General features: G+C 42.9%; 1 protein-coding gene across 1 annotated transcript in view; it reads left to right on the top strand.

Moving 5' to 3' along the window:
* Positions 1–12,027, top strand: part of LOC133616245 (voltage-gated potassium channel regulatory subunit KCNG4-like) — a 38,221-nt gene extending 26,194 nt beyond the window's left edge. Inside the window, exons 2-3 of the mRNA XM_061975431.1 lie at positions 5,548–6,397; positions 11,150–12,027. Coding sequence (XP_061831415.1) covers positions 5,639–6,397; positions 11,150–11,980 — 1,590 coding nt within the window. The 5' untranslated portion in view covers positions 5,548–5,638 and the 3' untranslated portion in view covers positions 11,981–12,027. The remainder of the gene's footprint in view (positions 1–5,547; positions 6,398–11,149) is intronic.
* Positions 12,028–18,927: the final 6,900 nt, after the last annotated feature.

Here is an 18,927-nt window from a genome sequence, read left to right as displayed (position 1 = left end):
GCTAATTCTACCAGATTACTTCTTTAAAATGTTTTATTTTTTCTGCCTCGACGAATGGTTTATTTAACGCTAACTCTAAAGGCATGACAACATGCTTATGTCATACTCAACAAAAAGAGGAAGAAATGTAACGTTTTATTTCGGCAGACATTTGTTAACAAATGAAAGGCTGTATATATATATACAGTATATATATATATATATATATACTGTATATATATATATATATATATATATATATATATATATATATATATATATATATATATATATATATATATATATATACATATATATACATGTATATATATATAAAATCTAAGCTGCTTTTTCCTTCAGATATTTTTTATTAACATGTCAAAGGTGTTAGTGAAAGTACCAACATGTAACAATTCATATAGAGTTCCTTCTTTCTTGAAGACAAGAATACTGTATATCATACTTGCCAACCTTGAGACCTCCGATTTCGGGAGGTGGGGGGTGGGGGCGTGGTCGCGGGTGGGACGGGGGTGGGGCGGGGGGCGTGGTTGGGGGCGTGGTTAAGATATATATATATATATATAAGAAATACTTGACTTTCAGTGAATTCTAGCTATATATATATATATATATATATATATATATATATATATATATATATATATATATATATAAATAAATAAAAGAAATACTTGAATTTCAGTGTTCATTTATTTACACATATACACACACATAACACTCATCTACTCATTGTTGAGTTAAGGGTTGAATTGTCCATCCTTGTTCTATTCTCTGTCACTATTTCAGAACACACACATTATACTAATATACATTATAAAATCAATAAAAAAAACGGGAGCTCTAATTTGGGAGTCTGAATTAGGATCAGAAGTTCCTATATAAACATTGCGCACTCACGTCGTTGTATTGATTACTGCAGCTGTGCACTGGATTCATTCACAAATACAAACTACAACTCACAAACACTTTAGAGTTAGGCTCCACCGTCAGAATGTGTACTTAAACTTATAAAGATCACATGGATATTATTCAGTGAGTTGATTCACCAAAACTAACCTGTTATACAGGAGGAAAAAGCACACAGGACGTTTCAATTGTTCACAGACTGGTCGCGCTCATCAGAATGACAAGACACTTCCGGTCTGCAGGTGATAGCATTAAATTGGGAAGAAACGCCCTACTGCCCCCTACTGACCAATGTGAATACTGATAAATCTGTGATGACAGCTCCAAAAACGAATTCAAACCACAAAATAAAATAAATAAATCAACACAAAAATGTGACACATTATGGGTGGGTCACATATGCATGTACAGTAGATGGCAGTATTGTCCTGTTTAAAAGTGTCACAACATTGCTGTTTACGGCAGACGAACTGCTTTACGGGGGACGAAAACTTGACTGCTGTTGATGTGTGTTGTTACCGCGCTGGGAGGACGTTAATGAAACTGCCTAGCAATAAACACACATAAGAAACCAAGAACTCGCCCTCGATCATTAGCTGTTTATATGGTGGGAAAGCGGACGTGAGAACAGGCTGTCAACACGTCACTCAGGTCCGCATGGAGCTGGAGGGGGCGTGGCCTCCAGCTCCGCCTGAATTTCGGGAGATTTTCGGGAGAAAATTAGTCTCGGGAGGTTTTTGGGAGAGGCGCTGAATTTCGGGAGTCTCCCGGAAAATTTGGGAGGGTTGGCAAGTATGCTGTATATGTTGGCGTATTATGATTTGGATTGATTGGAATCAGACAGGATTTACAGTAGTTGTTGATAAGGTCCCCAACTTCGAATTTACATTATGGAGGAAAATAAAGTCCTCTTCTCTTTCCAGTACCACATGGAAGGAGTCGGTTTTAAGATACTTATTTGTCCAGCTTCCATACTCGATTTTATACCTTCATAAAAAATACATTGGCTGCTAACTCTGTAGCTCGCTAGCTTGAGCGCACTTGTTTTTTTGAGACCCTATTTTGTTAACACAGGCACGATGGAGCAGCACTTTTATTGTGAAGACAGGAACTGTTCACTTTTGAAGGCACGTGTTTGGGAGAGAGAGCCTGCGTTGAAAAAAAGTTTTTCACACATTCCTGTCTGTTGGCAAGACCTGTTGCCGTGTATGCCAATGAAGTGACGATTGTGATGTCATAGTGAAGATTGATCATGGTTAAAGTCTATGGTTTTAGTGCCTGGCGATCACCCCACACCCCCTCTAAGGTAGACTGGTAGCTTGTGATCGATGTAATGGGCTAGTCGTGTAATTGGTTTACAACCTTGTCAAATCATATGAAACCAAGTGTTACTCACAAATATGATTATTTATTTAACACTTAAACCAAAATATACATTTCCATACAATTATGTTGTGACAAAATAAATAAACTCAATTAATATTGAATTTGTTTCTTAACTAACTGTCAAGAAACTTAAAGTGCAAATAAAAACACAGATTCACCAATTTAGTCATCATTTTTGCGCTTAAGAAACTTCCTCTAGGACATTAGCTCCAAACTTCTTATGTTTGTTTGAGATTATCATTACTGCCACAGGTGGTGAAAAAGTATATTACAACTGAGTACCGCTGTGGCACATACGAGCCAAAGCTGAAAAACAAATATTTTTTGTTGGCCAACAAAAAATATTCAGGTGTACTGGAGAGGAGGCTACGCCGGATAGTCGAACCTCGGATTCAGGAGGAACAGTGTGGTTTTCGTCCTGGTCGTGGAACTGTGGACCAGCTCTATACTCTCGGCAGGGTCCTTGAGGGTGCATGGGAGTTTGCCCAACCAGTCTACATGTGTTTTGTGGACTTGGAGAAGGCATTCGACCGTGTCCCTCGGGAAGTCCTGTGGGGAGTGCTCAGAGAGTACGGGGTATCGGACTGTCTGATTGTGGCAGTCCGCTCCCTGTATGATCAGTGCCAGAGCTTGGTCCGCATTGCCGGTAGTAAGTCGGACACGTTTCCAGTGAGGGTTGGACTCCGCCAAGGCTGCCCTTTGTCACCGATTCTGTTCATAACTTTTATGGACAGAATTTCTAGGCGCAGTCAAGGCGTTGAGGGGATCTGGTTTGGTGGCTGCAGGATTAGGTCTCTGCTATTTGCAGATGATGTGGTCCTGATGGCTTCATCTGGCCAGGATCTTCAGCTCTCACTGGATCGGTTCGCAGCTGAGTGTGAAGCGACTGGGATGAGAATCAGCACCTCCAAGTCCGAGTCCATGGTTCTCGCCCGGAAAAGGGTGGAGTGCCATATCCGGGTTGGGGAGGAGATCTTGCCCCAAGTGGAGGAGTTCAAGTACAAAATTCTCCATATCTATTCGGAACAACAGAGTGTAACTTGAAAAATGCTTTGGCATTGGTTTATATTTCATGATCACTGATTTGCTCATTTTGCTGTCAATCAAAAAGGGTTTAAGCCTCAGACAGATCATCCAATCATAATGCGGAAGCTAAGCGTCCAGGCCAGATGAGGCCAAGCCCACTTTCTATACACTTCCAGAGATGCTCAACGCAATGACTCTCTAGTTTGGCTGCAGTGGAAAACCCCACTCTATGCTCCCCCATTGAATTCAGTGGAGGCTCAGCTTCAACACTGTTTAATGCACAAATATGAATGAGAAGACATTTGCATCAGCTGTGGCGAATGTTGCTGATTCCGAACAAAATTCAAACACATTCAAGGGCCTATTTAGTAAATTAAATTCAAACTCAAAAGCACATTTGACCACTTTTTTTTTTTTTTACATTTAGGGGAAGCTGAGATTCCCTTGCAATTGTATAGCAATTGTCAGTGATTTGTGCACAGTGTACACATCTTGAAGTGGACTGACAGAAGTATTCTACAGGTAAAAGCCAGTAAATTAGAATATTTTGAAAAACTTGATTTATTTCAGTAATTGCATTCAAAAGGTGTAACTTGTACATTATATTTATTCATTGCACACAGACTGATGCATTCAAATGTTTATTTCATTTAATTTTGATGATTTGAAGTGGCAACAAATGAAAATCCAAAATTCCGTGTGTCACAAAATTAGAATATTACTTAAGGCTAATACAAAAAAGGGATTTTTAGAAATGTTGGCCAACTGAAAAGTATGAAAATGAAAAATATGAGCATGTACAATACTCAATACTTGGTTGGAGCTCCTTTTGCCTCAATTACTGCGTTAATGCGGCGTGGCATGGAGTCGATGAGTTTCTGGCACTGCTCAGGTGTTATGAGAGCCCAGGTTGCTCTGATAGTGGCCTTCAACTCTTCTGCGTTTTTGGGTCTGGCATTCTGCATCTTCCTTTTCACAATACCCCACAGATTTTCTATGGGGCTAAGGTCAGGGGAGTTGGCGGGCCAATTTAGAACAGAAATACCATGGTTCGTAAACCAGGCACGGGTAGATTTTGCGCTGTGTGCAGGCGCCAAGTCCTGTTGGAACTTGAAATCTCCATCTCCATAGAGCAGGTCAGCAGCAGGAAGCATGAAGTGCTCTAAAACTTGCTGGTAGACGGCTGCGTTGACCCTGGATGTCAGGAAACAGAGTGGACCGACACCAGCAGATGACATGGCACCCCAAACCATCACCCAACCATGCAAATTTTGCATTTCCTTTGGAAATCGAGGTCCCAGAGTCTGGAGGAAGACAGGAGAGGCACAGGATCTGAAGTCTAGTGTAAAGTTTCCACCATCAGTGATGGTTTGGGGTGCCATGTCATCTGCTGGTGTCGGTCCACTCTGTTTCCTGAGATCCAGGGTCAACGCAGCCGTCTACCAGCAAGTTTTAGAGCACTTCATGCTTCCTGCTGCTGACCTGCTCTATGGAGATGGAGATTTCAAGTTCCAACAGGACTTGGCGCCTGCACACAGCGCAAAATCTACCCGTGCCTGGTTTACGGACCATGGTATTTCTGTTCTAAATTGGCCCGCCAACTCCCCTGACCTTAGCTACATAGAAAATCTGTGGGGTATTGTGAAAAGGAAGATGCAGAATGCCAGACCCAAAAACGCAGAAGAGTTGAAGGCCACTATCAGAGCAACCTGGGCTCTCATAACACCTGAGCAGTGCCAGAAACTCATTGACTCCATGCCACGCCACATTAACGCAGTAATTGAGGCAAAAGGAGCTCCAACCAAGTATTGAGTATTGTACATGCTCATATTTTTCATTTTCATACTTTTCAGTTGGCCAACATTTCTAAAAATCCCTTTTTTGTATTAGCCTTAAGTAATATTCTAATTTTGTGACACACGGAATTTTGGATTTTCATTTGTTGCCACTTCAAATCATCAAAATTAAATGAAATAAACATTTGAATGCATCAGTCTGTGTGCAATGAATAAATATAATGTACAAGTTACACCATTTGAATGCAATTACTGAAATAAATCAAGTTTTTCAAAATATTCTAATTTACTGGCTTTTACCTGTATATGAGACACAGTCTTAGCTTTAGAAGTGTGATGTCTGGACAGATCTTTTGTCAATTCCAGGACATAATAAAAGTAAAAACAGAAAAAACAGTATTCCTCAATGTGTTTTGTTTGTTTATCTTTACAGCGGTTGCCCTCTTTGTGGTTGCTCGCCATAACATCCAGTCAGCTGCTCGTACAGAAACCTGTTCATTCCCACCTCATACGCTGAAGACAGAATGCCGATCATAAGCAATGCCAACCACGACTTCAGCACCTACTCGATAAGCACTGATGACAGTAGCCTCGACCGATTCTTCACTGAGATCCCCGAGACAGAGACCATCAAGGGAGTATATTTTCAGCAGGCCCAGTTACTGCGTGACCCCAAGGCCTCTTATGTGGTTGATCACACTCTTCAGGTTCTCATCAACGTCGGGGGCAATCGATACACCTTCCCCTGGAGCACGTTGGAGAAATTTCCCCAGAGTCGCCTGGGACGCCTGCGCTTCTGCACCACGCCGGAAGAGATCGCGCACCTCTGTGACGACTATGACGAGACATGCAAGGAATACTTTTTTGACCGCAACCCGACTGCTTTCCGGGTCATCCTTAACTTCCTTGCAGCGGGAAAGCTGCGTCTGCTGCGGGAACTGTGCGCCGTATCCCTGCACGACGAGCTCGACTACTGGGGCGTCGATCCGGGTCATATGGAGCGGTGCTGCCGCCGTCGCATGATCACCCGTGTGGACGAGGTGGCAGAGCGAGACCGCAAGGAAGAGGAGTGGAGACAAAAGAGGATGATTCTGAAGAAAAGCCCAGCAGAAATGGAGAGAGGCTACCGCAAGCTGATCTGGATGCTACGTGAAGTGGTGGAAAACCCTCACTCTGGGCTGGCGGGGAAGATATTTGCCTGCCTCTCGGTCATCATGGTGCTTGTCACTGTGATCAGCCTGTGTATCAGCACCATGCCAGATCTCAGAGATGAAGAAACTAGGGTGTGTATGCAACACTGACATTTTTCTCTCAAGCAACTTTTTACAAGGGTTTTTGACAAAAGGTTGATTTTTACCAGTAATTCCAAACCACTGTCCTGAGACATAGTAGTCCGCTAAACAGTAGAGAACATGAAACTAGTCACCCGAAATAGAGTTGCTAAAAATAGATACAGTCAAACCTTGGGTTTCGTACGCCTCACTTTTCGTATGATTTGTTTTTTTGACAAAAATATTCAGCAAAAGTTTCCCCCGGTTTTTGTATACCATCTCAGGTTGGTGACTCAGTCTCTGTACTTTTTTATTGAGTACAACTAAAATAAGCCACCATGGGTCCAAAGAAAGTTGCAAGTGTCAGCACTTTGATAAAGAAAGTGAGCAACACTATTGAATTTAAGAAAGAGATTGTAGTTCACCTACTCAGTGGCCTAGTGGTTAGAGTGTCCGCCCTGAGATCGGTAGGTTGTGGGTTCAAACCCCGGCCGAGTCATACCAAAGACTATAAAAATGGGACCCATTACCTCCCTGCTTGGCACTCAGTATCAAGGGTTGGAATTGGGGGTTAAATCACCAAAAATGATTCCCGGGCGCGGCCACCGCTGCTGCCCACTGCTCCCCTCACCTCCCAGGGGGTGATCAAGGGTGATGGGTCAAATGCAGAGAATAATTTCGCCACACCTAGTGTGTGTGTGACAATCATTGGTACTTTAACTTTAACTTTAGCAAAGTACGAAAGCGTGTGGCTCTTCCCTCACCATCGTCGTTTTTGCCAACAAGAGTCTTCAATAAAAGTACAAATTATACTAAATTCATCATTTCTATGTATTTCATATTGTTTTGTTAAAAAGTTCAAATTAAAGTACCAACGATAGTCACACACACACTAGGTGAGGTGAAATTATCCTCTGCATTTGACCCATCCCCATGTTCACCCCCTGGGAGGTGAGGAGAGCAGTGAGCAGCAGCGGTGGTTGTGCTCGGGAATCATTTTGGTTTTTTAACCCCCAATTCCAACCCTTGATGCTGAGTGCCAAGCAGGGAGGGAATTTGTCCCATTTGTATAATCTTTGGTACGACTCACGATCTTCCAGTCCCAGGGCGGACACTCTAACCACAAGGTCACTGAGCAGATTTTGTGCATGTAAAACTGTAATTATTCTCTATAAGATGCTTGTTGGGTTTTATATTTTTGAGCGTCTGAACTAATTAGATTTACATTATGGAAAGAATCATTTCAAACAGAATGTTAACAAAAACTGAGGTTTGACTGTAAATATATTTCAGTGACTTTAAGGAACATCCACAAGAATAGTAGGGCTGCAAGGTTATGAGTGGAAAAACTAATTGCAATACTTCTCTCAAACAATTGCAATTACAATTCGATTCGCAATTTTTATATTTTGTACATAAAAATGCGAAAATAACAAGGGAAAAAAGACATGTTACTTTTAGACTGTCAATCATCAAATTCTTGTCTCAAGGTGCCACACATTAGAACAATATGAAATAATTTACTTAAGAAAATATTTATTGATCCATCCATCCATCCATCCATCCATCTTCTTCCGCTTATCCGAGGTCGGGTCGCGGGGGCAGCAGCCTAAGCAGGGAAGCCCAGATTTCCCTCTCCCCAGCCACTTCATCCAGCACCTCCCGGGGGACCCCGAGGCGTTCCCAGGCCAGCCGGGAGACATAGTCTTCCCAACGTGTCCTGGGTCTTCCCCGCGGCCTCCTACCGGTCGGCCGTGCCCTAAACACCTCCCTAGGGAGGCGTTCGGGTGGCATCCTGACCAGATGCCCGAACCACCTCATCTGGCCCCTCTCGATGTGGAGGAGCAGCGGCTTTACTTTGAGCTCCTCCCGGATGGCAGAGCTTCTCACCCTATCTCTAAGGGAGAGCCCCGCCACCCGGCGGAGGAAACTCATTTCGGCCGCTTGTACCCGTGATCTTGTCCTTTCGGTCATAACCCAAAGCTCATGACCATAGGTGAGGATGGGAACGTAGATCGACCGGTAAATTGAGAGCTTTGCCTTCCGGCTCAGCTCCTTCTTCACCACAACGGATCGATACAGCGTCCGCATTACTGAAGACGCCGCACCGATCCGCCTGTCGATCTCACGATCCACTCTTCCCCCACTCGTGAACAAGACTCCGAGGTACTTGAACTCCTCCACTTGGGGCAAGATCTCCTCCTCAACCCGGAGATGGCACTCCACCCTTTTCCGGGCGAGAACCATGGACTCGGACTTGGAGGTGCTGATTCTCATCCCAGTCGCTTCACACTCAGCTGCGAACCGATCCAGTGAGAGCTGAAGATCCTGGCCAGATGAAGCCATCAGGACCAAATCATCTGCAAAAAGCAGAGACCTAATCCTGCAGCCACCAAACCAGATCCCCTCAATGCCTTGACTGCGCCTAGAAATTCTGTCCATAAAAGTTATGAACAGAATCGGTGACAAAGGGCAGCCTTGGCGGAGTCCAACCCTCACTGGAAACGTGTCCGACTTACTACCGGCAATGCGGACCAAGCTCTGGCACTGGTCATACAGGGAGCGGACTGCCACAATCAGACAGTCCGATACCCCGTACTCTCTGAGCACTCCCCACAGGACTTCCCGAGGGACACGGTCGAATGCCTTCTCCAAGTCCACAAAACACATGTAGACTGGTTGGGCAAACTCCCATGCACCCTTATTGATATGTACTAAATATTTATGCAGACAAACTCCGAGCGCTTGTCTACATCATGCTCTTAAACTGAATAAATAACCGATTAAAACCTATACTGTGATTATAAAGTAATGTAATCATAATATATAGTAATATTGCTAGTAACCATTTAAAAATATGTAAACTTTTATCAGCCATTACTGTAGAATTTACCTTTGTAATGTAATCGGAAGGGAAAGTGAATTATATTTATATAGCACTTTTCTCTAGTGACTCAAAGCGCTTTACATAGTGACACCCAATATCTAAGTTACATTTAAACCAGTGTGGGTGGCACTGAGAGCAGGTGGGTGAAGTGTCTTGCCCAAGGACACAACAGCAGTGACAAGGATGGCCGAAGCGGGAATCGAACCTGGAACCCTCAAGTTGCTGGCACGGCCACTCTACCAACCGAGCTATGCCGCCCCGCAGGTAAAAAAGCTTTGTTAGCCTGAATAAATTAAGGAACAATAAAATAAAATGGAATCATTTCATCAAAATCTTAACTTTAATAAATAAATATTGAACATCGTAAAGTGCATGTTTGTCCCAGTTGGAAAAACTATGTCGGACAATGTCTTTTAGTTTATTCTCGCTCGTTCGTTCGCGTTGATAGGCGTGCATTTCCCATCCAATTTGAAGCTGAACTATTACCATAACGGGACATGTGGCTTTGTAGTCAGATATTTTTCCTACTAATTTGTGTTACTTTGCGGCCTTTGTTACTGGCGATTCGCAAGTAGGGGGTTTGTTCTTCTTGTGTGTAAAGCTGGTGCCTCGCTATCTGCCCACCACAACAAGGATTGTGAATGACTAAAAAGAGGGCTCACTGTGTTCGGTTAAATCTATTGTTAAATAAACGCGTTAAAGTGCTTCCCTCACTCGGAGTCTTGTTCACGAGTGAGGGAAGAGTGGATCGTGAGATCGACAGGCGGATCGGTGCGGCGTCTTCAGTAATGCGGACGCTGTATCGATCCGTTGTGGTGAAGAAGGAGCTGAGCCGGAAGGCAAAGCTCTCAATTTACCGGTCGATCTACGTTCCCATCCTCACCTATGGTCATGAGCTTTGGGTTATGACCGAAAGAACAAGATCACGGGTACAAGCGGCCGAAATGAGTTTCCTCCGCCGGGTGGCGGGGCTCTCCCTTAGAGATAGGGTGAGAAGCTCTGTCATCCGGGGGGAGCTCAAAGTAAAGCCGCTGCTCCTCCACATCGAGAGGAGCCAGATGAGGTGGTTCGGGCATCTGGTCAGGATGCCACCCGAGCGCCTCCCTAAGGAGGTGTTTAGGGCATGTCCGACCGGTAGGAGGCCACGAGGAAGACCCAGGACACGTTGGGAAGACTATGTCTCCCGGCTGGCCTGGGAACGCCTCGGGATCCCCCGGGAGGAGCTGGACGAAGTGGCTGGGGAGAGGGAAGTCTGGGCTTCCCTGCTTAGTCTGCTGCCCCCGCGACCCGACCTCGGATAAGCGGAAGAAGATGGATGGATGGATGGAAAGTGCTGAGAGCGATGCACAGAGTGAGACCTCTTTCTACCGGTTTGAAGGGAGAGACGAACAAACGCGAACATGGCTGTCACGCCAAAAAAAAAAAAAAGCCTCTTGCGGTTATTTATCGCAATAAATAAAGCCTTAATGTCAATTCGATGTCGATTAATCGTGCAGCCTTACACAAGGGGTACAATGGTCTGCGTCATCAAACTTGCTGTTTTCTCTAACCGCTTTTGATTGGCAAGAAGGGTAAAGGCGTGACAATTCTAATTTGAAAACGAAAGAGAGAAAATTTAAAAAACCCAGACGCTTTAGCTTATTGTGGCAATTAAAACAATGTCGATTGATTGTGATGCCCTAGTAGAGAACTGAAAAATATGAATTTCATCATGCCAGTATCGATCCAATACTAATAGTATTCTTGCAGTACCCTTGGTATCGATACTATCGATGTTTGGATGGATTGTTGAAAGTGAAACAAAAATCTTGTTACTACTTGCTGCAAAATATAGGTAGAACCCCCTCTGAGTGTCCTCTTCAACCTGTGTCTTTCAGGGCGAGTGCTCCCAGAAGTGCCGCAGCATGTTTGTGGTGGAATCCATCTGCGTAGCCTGGTTCACTTTAGAATTTATGCTGCGATTCATAAACGCCCAGAGCAAGCTGGCCTTTGCTCGTGGTCCCCTCAACATAATAGATGCTATCGCCATCCTGCCATACTACGTGTCCCTGGTGGTGGATGTCGGAGATGATTCTCGGGAGGAAGCCATCATGGGAGCTGGCAGAGGCTACCTGGACAAATTAAGTCTCATTCTTCGCCTCCTGCGAGCACTGCGCATCCTGTATGTGATGAGGCTGGCGCGTCACTCCTTAGGCCTGCAGACACTGGGACTGACCATGCAACGGAGCATGAGGGAGTTTGGCCTCTTGCTGCTGTTTGTGTGCGTGGCCGTCACTCTCTACTCACCCTTGGTGCACCTTGCAGAGAGCGAGCTCGCGCCGTACGCTGCCACTCATCCACAACACAGCTTCAGCAGCATTCCGGCTACGTACTGGTGGGCAATCATCTCTATGACAACAGTCGGCTATGGAGACATGGTTCCGCGCAGCATACCCGGACAGATGGTGGCATTGACTAGTATCCTGAGTGGAATACTCATCATGGCCTTTCCAGCCACTTCAATCTTCCATACCTTCTCTCGCTCCTATCAGGAATTAAAGCAGGACTATGAGAGGATTTCCAAGGAGGAGCGAGGCGAGGAAATGGCAGAGGAGTTGGAGCAGAGGGGCTCCAGAGCAAATAAGCTCACATCTCTTTGCACAGTTGGTCACATCGATGGAGGGACAGACAGAGATAATAACGCTACTCTTCCATGTACAGCTTTCTAGGAACCTAAGGAGGGGAACGATTTAAAAAAAGGTTGCAGTTGTTTTGAAATGGTCAAGATACAGGTAAAAGCCAGTAAAATTAGAATATTTTGAAAAACTTGATTTATTTCAGTAATTGCATTCAAAAGGTGTAACTTGTACATTATATTTATTCATTGCACACAGACTGATGCATTCAAATGTTTATTTCATTTAATTTTGATGATTTGAAGTGGCAACAAATGAAAATCCAAAATTCCGTGTGTCACAAAATTAGAATATTACTTAAGGCTAATACAAAAAAGGGATTTTTAGAAATGTTGGCCAACTGAAAAGTATGAAAATGAAAAATATGAGCATGTACAATACTCAATACTTGGTTGGAGCTCCTTTTGCCTCAATTACTGCGTTAATGCGGCGTGGCATGGAGTCGATGAGTTTCTGGCACTGCTCAGGTGTTATGAGAGCCCAGGTTGCTCTGATAGTGGCCTTCAACTCTTCTGCGTTTTTGGGTCTGGCATTCTGCATCTTCCTTTTCACAATACCCCACAGATTTTCTATGGGGCTAAGGTCAGGGGAGTTGGCGGGCCAATTTAGAACAGAAATACCATGGTCCGTAAACCAGGCACGGGTAGATTTTGCGCTGTGTGCAGGCGCCAAGTCCTGTTGGAACTTGAAATCTCCATCTCCATAGAGCAGGTCAGCAGCAGGAAGCATGAAGTGCTCTAAAACTTGCTGGTAGACGGCTGCGTTGACCCTGGATCTCAGGAAACAGAGTGGACCGACACCAGCAGATGACATGGCTGGTTTGGTTTGCATTTCCTTTGGAAATCGAGGTCCCAGAGTCTGGAGGAAGACAGGAGAGGCACAGGATCCACGTTGCCTGAAGTCTAGTGTAAAGTTTCCACCATCAGTGATGGTTTGGGGTGCCATGTCATCTGCTGGTGTCGGTCCACTCTGTTTCCTGAGATCCAGGGTCAACGCAGCCGTCTACCAGCAAGTTTTAGAGCACTTCATGCTTCCTGCTGCTGACCTGCTCTATGGAGATGGAGATTTCAAGTTCCAACAGGACTTGGCGCCTGCACACAGCGCAAAATCTACCCGTGCCTGGTTTACGAACCATGGTATTTCTGTTCTAAATTGGCCCGCCAACTCCCCTGACCTTAGCCCCATAGAAAATCTGTGGGGTATTGTGAAAAGGAAGATGCAGAATGCCAGACCCAAAAACGCAGAAGAGTTGAAGGCCACTATCAGAGCAACCTGGGCTCTCATAACACCTGAGCAGTGCCAGAAACTCATCGACTCCATGCCACGCCGCATTAACGCAGTAACGAGGCAAAAGGAGCTCCAACCAAGTATTGAGTATTGTACATGCTCATATTTTTCATTTTCATACTTTTCAGTTGGCCAACATTTCTAAAAATCCCTTTTTTGTATTAGCCTTACACAATATTCTAATTTTGTGACACACGGAATTTTGGATTTTCATTTGTTGCCACTTCAAATCATCAAAATTAAATGAAATAAACATTTGAATGCATCAGTCTGTGTGCAATGAATAAATATAATGTACAAGTTACACCTTTTGAATGCAATTACTGAAATAAATCAAGTTTTTCAAAATATTCTAATTTACTGGCTTTTACCTGTGTATATATATATATATATATATATATGTGACATGTTTAGAAAACAAAGAAACGGTGACCAGTTCTGATAAAAGTTGAATAGATGCTTTAGTGCAGTGATGTCAAAGTACAACCCCTTCGTTTTTTATTGACATATTCTAAATCCATTTTGCTGTCTTCATAATTTAGAAGGAAGATGAAAGAGTCAAAAATGGAATCGACACAATAAAAATATGATAAGTATAACACCTGTCTATTCACATCAATGGCTGCTGCAGGAAGAGCCGCGAACACACTTGCACACATCTTGTAACATGACATTGCCTATCTGCCCAGACAGGATAAGCTTATGTGACGCCGCAATATATCTTCACCCCGCTGATATGGCTGGCATATCTTGTGGTTTCAACCAGCTCCTTCCTGACCTCTTCTTTCTTCCTGTTAGAAACAGCTCCATGTATGATATTATTATGTATTCATCTTATTTAGCTGTTGGGAAACCAGTGTTCTCTTAGCTATGTGTGTAAGTGCTTTAAATAGGAAAGTGAGGACCTTGAGTGGATATTTGTGCTTAATTGTTACTTAAATTGTTTGGTTTTTTTAGGGGAGGGCATGTGCTCATTATATATTATTCAAGCCCTGTGTGAGGTTCCTGTGCTGTAAAAATCTGTGTGTGGTAATAGTTGGCAAACACAATGTCTCAGCAATTACAGGTAAAAGCCAGTAAATTAGAATATTTTGAAAAACTTGATTTATTTCAGTAATTGCATTCAAAAGGTGTAACTTGTACATTATATTTATTCATTGCACACAGACTGATGCATTCAAATGTTTATTTCATTTAATTTTGATGATTTGAAGTGGCAACAAATGAAAATCCAAAATTTCGTGTGTCACAAAATTAGAATATTACTTAAGGCTAATACAAAAAAGGGATTTTTAGAAATGTTGGCCAACTGAAAAGTATGAAAATGAAAAATATGAGCATGTACAATACTCAATACTTGGTTGGAGCTCCTTTTGCCTCAATTACTGCGTTAATGCGGCGTGGCATGGAGTCGATGAGTTTCTGGCACTGCTCAGGTGTTATGAGAGCCCAGGTTGCTCTGATAGTGGCCTTCAACTCTTCTGCGTTTTTGGGTCTGGCATTCTGCATCTTCCTTTTCACAATACCCCACAGATTTTCTATGGGGCTAAGGTCAGGGGAGTTGGCGGGCCAATTTAGAACAGAAATACCATGGTCCGTAAACCAGGCACGGGTAGATTTTGCGCTGTGTGCAGGCGCCAAGTCCTGTTGGAACTTGAAATCTCCATCTCCATAGAGCAGGTCAGCAGCAGGAAGCATGAAGTGCTCTAAAACTTGCTGGTAGACGGCTGCGTTGACCCTGGATCTCAGGAAACAGAGTGGACCGACACCAGCAGATGACATGGCACCCCAAACCATCACTGATGGTGGAAACTTTACACTAGACTTCAGGCAACGTGGATCCAGTGCCTCTCCTGTCTTCCTCCAGACTCTGGGACCTCGATTTCCATAGGAAATGCAAAATTTGCATGGTTGGGTGATGGTTTGGGGTGCCATGTCATCTGCTGGTGTCGGTCCACTCTGTTTCCTGAGATCCAGGGTCAACGCAGCCGTCTACCAGCAAGTTTTAGAGCACTTCATGCTTCCTGCTGCTGACCTGCTCTATGGAGATGGAGATTTCAAGTTCCAACAGGACTTGGCACCTGCACACAGCGCAAAATCTACCCGTGCCTGGTTTACGGACCATGGTATTTCTGTTCTAAATTGGCCCGCCAACTCCCCTGACCTTAGCCCCATAGAAAATCTGTGGGGTATTGTGAAAAGGAAGATGCAGAATGCCAGACCCAAAAACGCAGAAGAGTTGAAGGCCACTATCAGAGCAACCTGGGCTCTCATAACACCTGAGCAGTGCCAGAAACTCATCGACTCCATGCCACGCCGCATTAACGCAGTAATTGAGGCAAAAGGAGCTCCAACCAAGTATTGAGTATTGTACATGCTCATATTTTTCATTTTCATACTGTTCAGTTGGCCAACATTTCTAAAAATCCCTTTTTTGTATTAGCCTTAAGTAATATTCTAATTTTGTGACACACGGAATTTTGGATTTTCATTTGTTGCCACTTCAAATCATCAAAATTAAATGAAATAAACATTTGAATGCATCAGTCTGTGTGCAATGAATAAATATAATGTACAAGTTACACCTTTTGAATGCAATTACTGAAATAAATCAAGTTTTTCAAAATATTCTAATTTACTGGCTTTTACCTGTATATTGTTTACTTACAAGGATTATTCTAATTATTTTTATTTTTTTCTTCTTATAAATGCACAAAGCATTGAAACTGTTTTTTTTCCATGGGAGCGTCACTGTATATTACTTACATAAATAGTTTTTTAATAAATAAGAACAAAAGCCTAAGAAACATTTTAAAGAAGTAAACAAACAAAAAGACTCCCTGATAAAGTATGATAACTTGAGTAACAATAAACAACTTGTTCGCAGTAGCATACAAAATGTAGATGCTAACATGTCCTCAGATGCCACCATGTGATAACACCTCCATTATGCAAGTCAAACATAAAGGATGGCGTTAGCTGCCAAACTAGACTTTTACTTTGTTCCTCCTCTTAAAAATGCAAAATGCTTTCTGGTAATGTGCTGCATCATTGATGCAGTGCTATTGTGCCAACTCTGTTTGACACTTTAAATATTTCACCACAATGTCTGTCTTTTTTCTTTGGGACCTTTACTCTCTTTCTGCCTTGTTGTTGTTTTTACTCATTAAACAAATCATTGAAGCAACAAACTACAAATTAAAGCTTTTTTCTGTAATATATGAATTGTTGCAGCCATATCAATAATCAGAAATTATCCTTACAGCAATATTATTGAGATGTTGACCCAAAAGGATAATTTCAATAAAAATTTGGTTTGGTTATGTTGACCGTTATCACTGACATGTTTTTGCAAAAGCAGATTTGTGGGTATGTCAAAATCAATTAACAAAACAGTACTATAACTAGGGAGTTTTACTAGAAACATGTGCTTTTACAAGTTTTTCCAAACGGAAAATGTAGTTTTAAACTCAATATGACAGTAATGTTCTTAGAATACGGAGAAAACTTGTTTGAAGCAATAAACATTTTTTTATAGGAAAACTCCTAAACCAAACATAAAATATGTCTAAATATGCCTGTATTAATGTATCTTTGTGAGTTTTACTACAAACATCTGCTTTTGCAAGTTTTTCAAATGCAAAAATTAGTTTTTAACTCAATATGACAGTAATTGATTGATTGAAACTTGTATTAGTAGATTGCACAGTACAGTACATATTCCTTACAATTGACCACTAAATGGTAACACCCCAATAAGTTTTTCAACTTGTTTAAGTCGGGGTCCACGTTAATCAATTCTTGGTACAAAAATATACTATCAGCATAATACAGTCATCACACAAGTTAATCATCAGAGTATATACATTGAATTATTTACAATCCGGGGAGTGGGATGTGGAGGGGGTTGGGGGGGGGGGTGGTAGGTTAGGTTAGGTTGCTATCAGCATATTTCTGTCATCAACAAGTTTATCATCTGAGAAATAGACACTGTAACAGTGTAAGTCTCACTTCGTAGGATATGTATAGCGAGCAGTGAACATAGTGAGCTCAGAAAGCATAAGAACAAGTATATACATTTGATTATTTACAATCCGGGGAGGTGGGATGCGGTGGGGGGAGGGTGTTAGTCTAGGGTTGTAGTTGCCAGGAGGTGTTCTTTTAGTGCGGTTTTGAAGGAGGATAGAGATGCACTTTCTTTTACACCTGTTGGGAGTGCATTCCATATTGATGTGGCATAGAAGGAGAATTAGTTAAGACCTTTGTTAGATCGGAATCAGGGTTTAACGTGGTTTGTGGAGCTCCCCCTGGTGTTGTGGTTATGGCGGTCATTTACGTTCTGAAAGTAGTTTGACATGTACTTCGGTATCAGGGAGGTGTAGCGAATTTTATAGACTAGGTTCAGTGCAAGTTGTTTTACCCTGTCCTCCACCCTGAGCCAGCCCACTTTGGAGAAGTGGGTAGGAGTGAGGTGTGATCTGGGGTGGAGGTCTAGAAGTAACCTGACTAGCTTGTTCTGAGATGTTTGGAGTCTTGATTTGAGGGTTTTGGAGGTGCTAGGGTACCAGGAGGTGCATGCGTAATCGAAAATGGGTTGAATGAAAGTTCCCGCTAGAATCTTCATGGTGCATTTGTTGACCAAAGAGGAGATTCTGTAGAGAAATCTTGTTCGTTGGTTGACCTTTTTGATTACCTTGGTTGCCATTTTATCACAGGAAACGTTATCCTCTAGAATGGAACCTAGGTAGGTGACCTCATCTTTCTTGATGATACCACTTTAATAGTGAAGTCACTGACTTTCTTAAGGTTGATTTGGGACCCAAATAGGATGGATTCCGTTTTACCCAAGTGTATGGATAGCCTATTGTCAGCAAGCCAGGTGCAAATTCTACAGAGTTCGGCACTGAGAATTTTTTCCACCTGTGACTTGTCCTTGCCGGATACCAGCAGAGCCGAGTCATCCGTAAACAAAAACAATTCACAGTCCCATGCTGATGACATGTCGTTTACGTATATTAGGAACAGTAAAGGCCCTAATATACTGCCTTGGGGGACTCTACAGCTTACTGAGAGGGGGGGAGGACACACGGTGCCGTTCACTTCTACCACCTGTTTCCTCCCCTCCAAGTAAGATTGCATCCAGCTCGATGAGGTTTTATCAAATCCGATTGCTTTAAGCTTATCCAACAGTATAGCGTGGTTAACGGTGTCAAAGGCCTTCTGAAGGTCCAGCATGATTATGCCGCAGTATTTGCCCGCGTCCACCTCACGTTTGATGTGGTCGGTCAGATAGAGAAGGCATGTGTCAGTGGAGTAGTTAGTTCTGAAGCCGGATTGGAATTCGTACATGAGTTTTTTTGGTGGCAAGGTATCTATCGACCTGTTCATAAACTATTTTTTCCATTACTTTCAAAATGGAACTGAGAATAGAAACAGGTCAGTAGTTACCAGGTTCTAATTTGCTTTCTTTTAAAAAAAGAGGAGTTACTGTTGCTATATTGAAATCTTTTGGTACTTAGCCTTGTTTAATTGAGAGGTTTATTATGTGTGTGATGATTGGGGCAATGGTGGTGGCAGAGTCCCTGAGGAATCTGGAGGGGATATTGTCAAGGCCAGTGGCCTTGTTTTGGTGGAGCGCGCTCAATTTTTTGAGCACCTCGTCAGCAGAGACCATTTCTAACTTGAAATCGTTG

The sequence above is a fragment of the Nerophis lumbriciformis genome, linkage group LG15 (assembly GCF_033978685.3).
Source record: "Nerophis lumbriciformis linkage group LG15, RoL_Nlum_v2.1, whole genome shotgun sequence".
Taxonomy (NCBI): domain Eukaryota; kingdom Metazoa; phylum Chordata; class Actinopteri; order Syngnathiformes; family Syngnathidae; genus Nerophis; species Nerophis lumbriciformis.
Note: the sequence above shows the minus strand (reverse complement) of the source record. Positions and strands in the feature narration are given on the sequence as shown.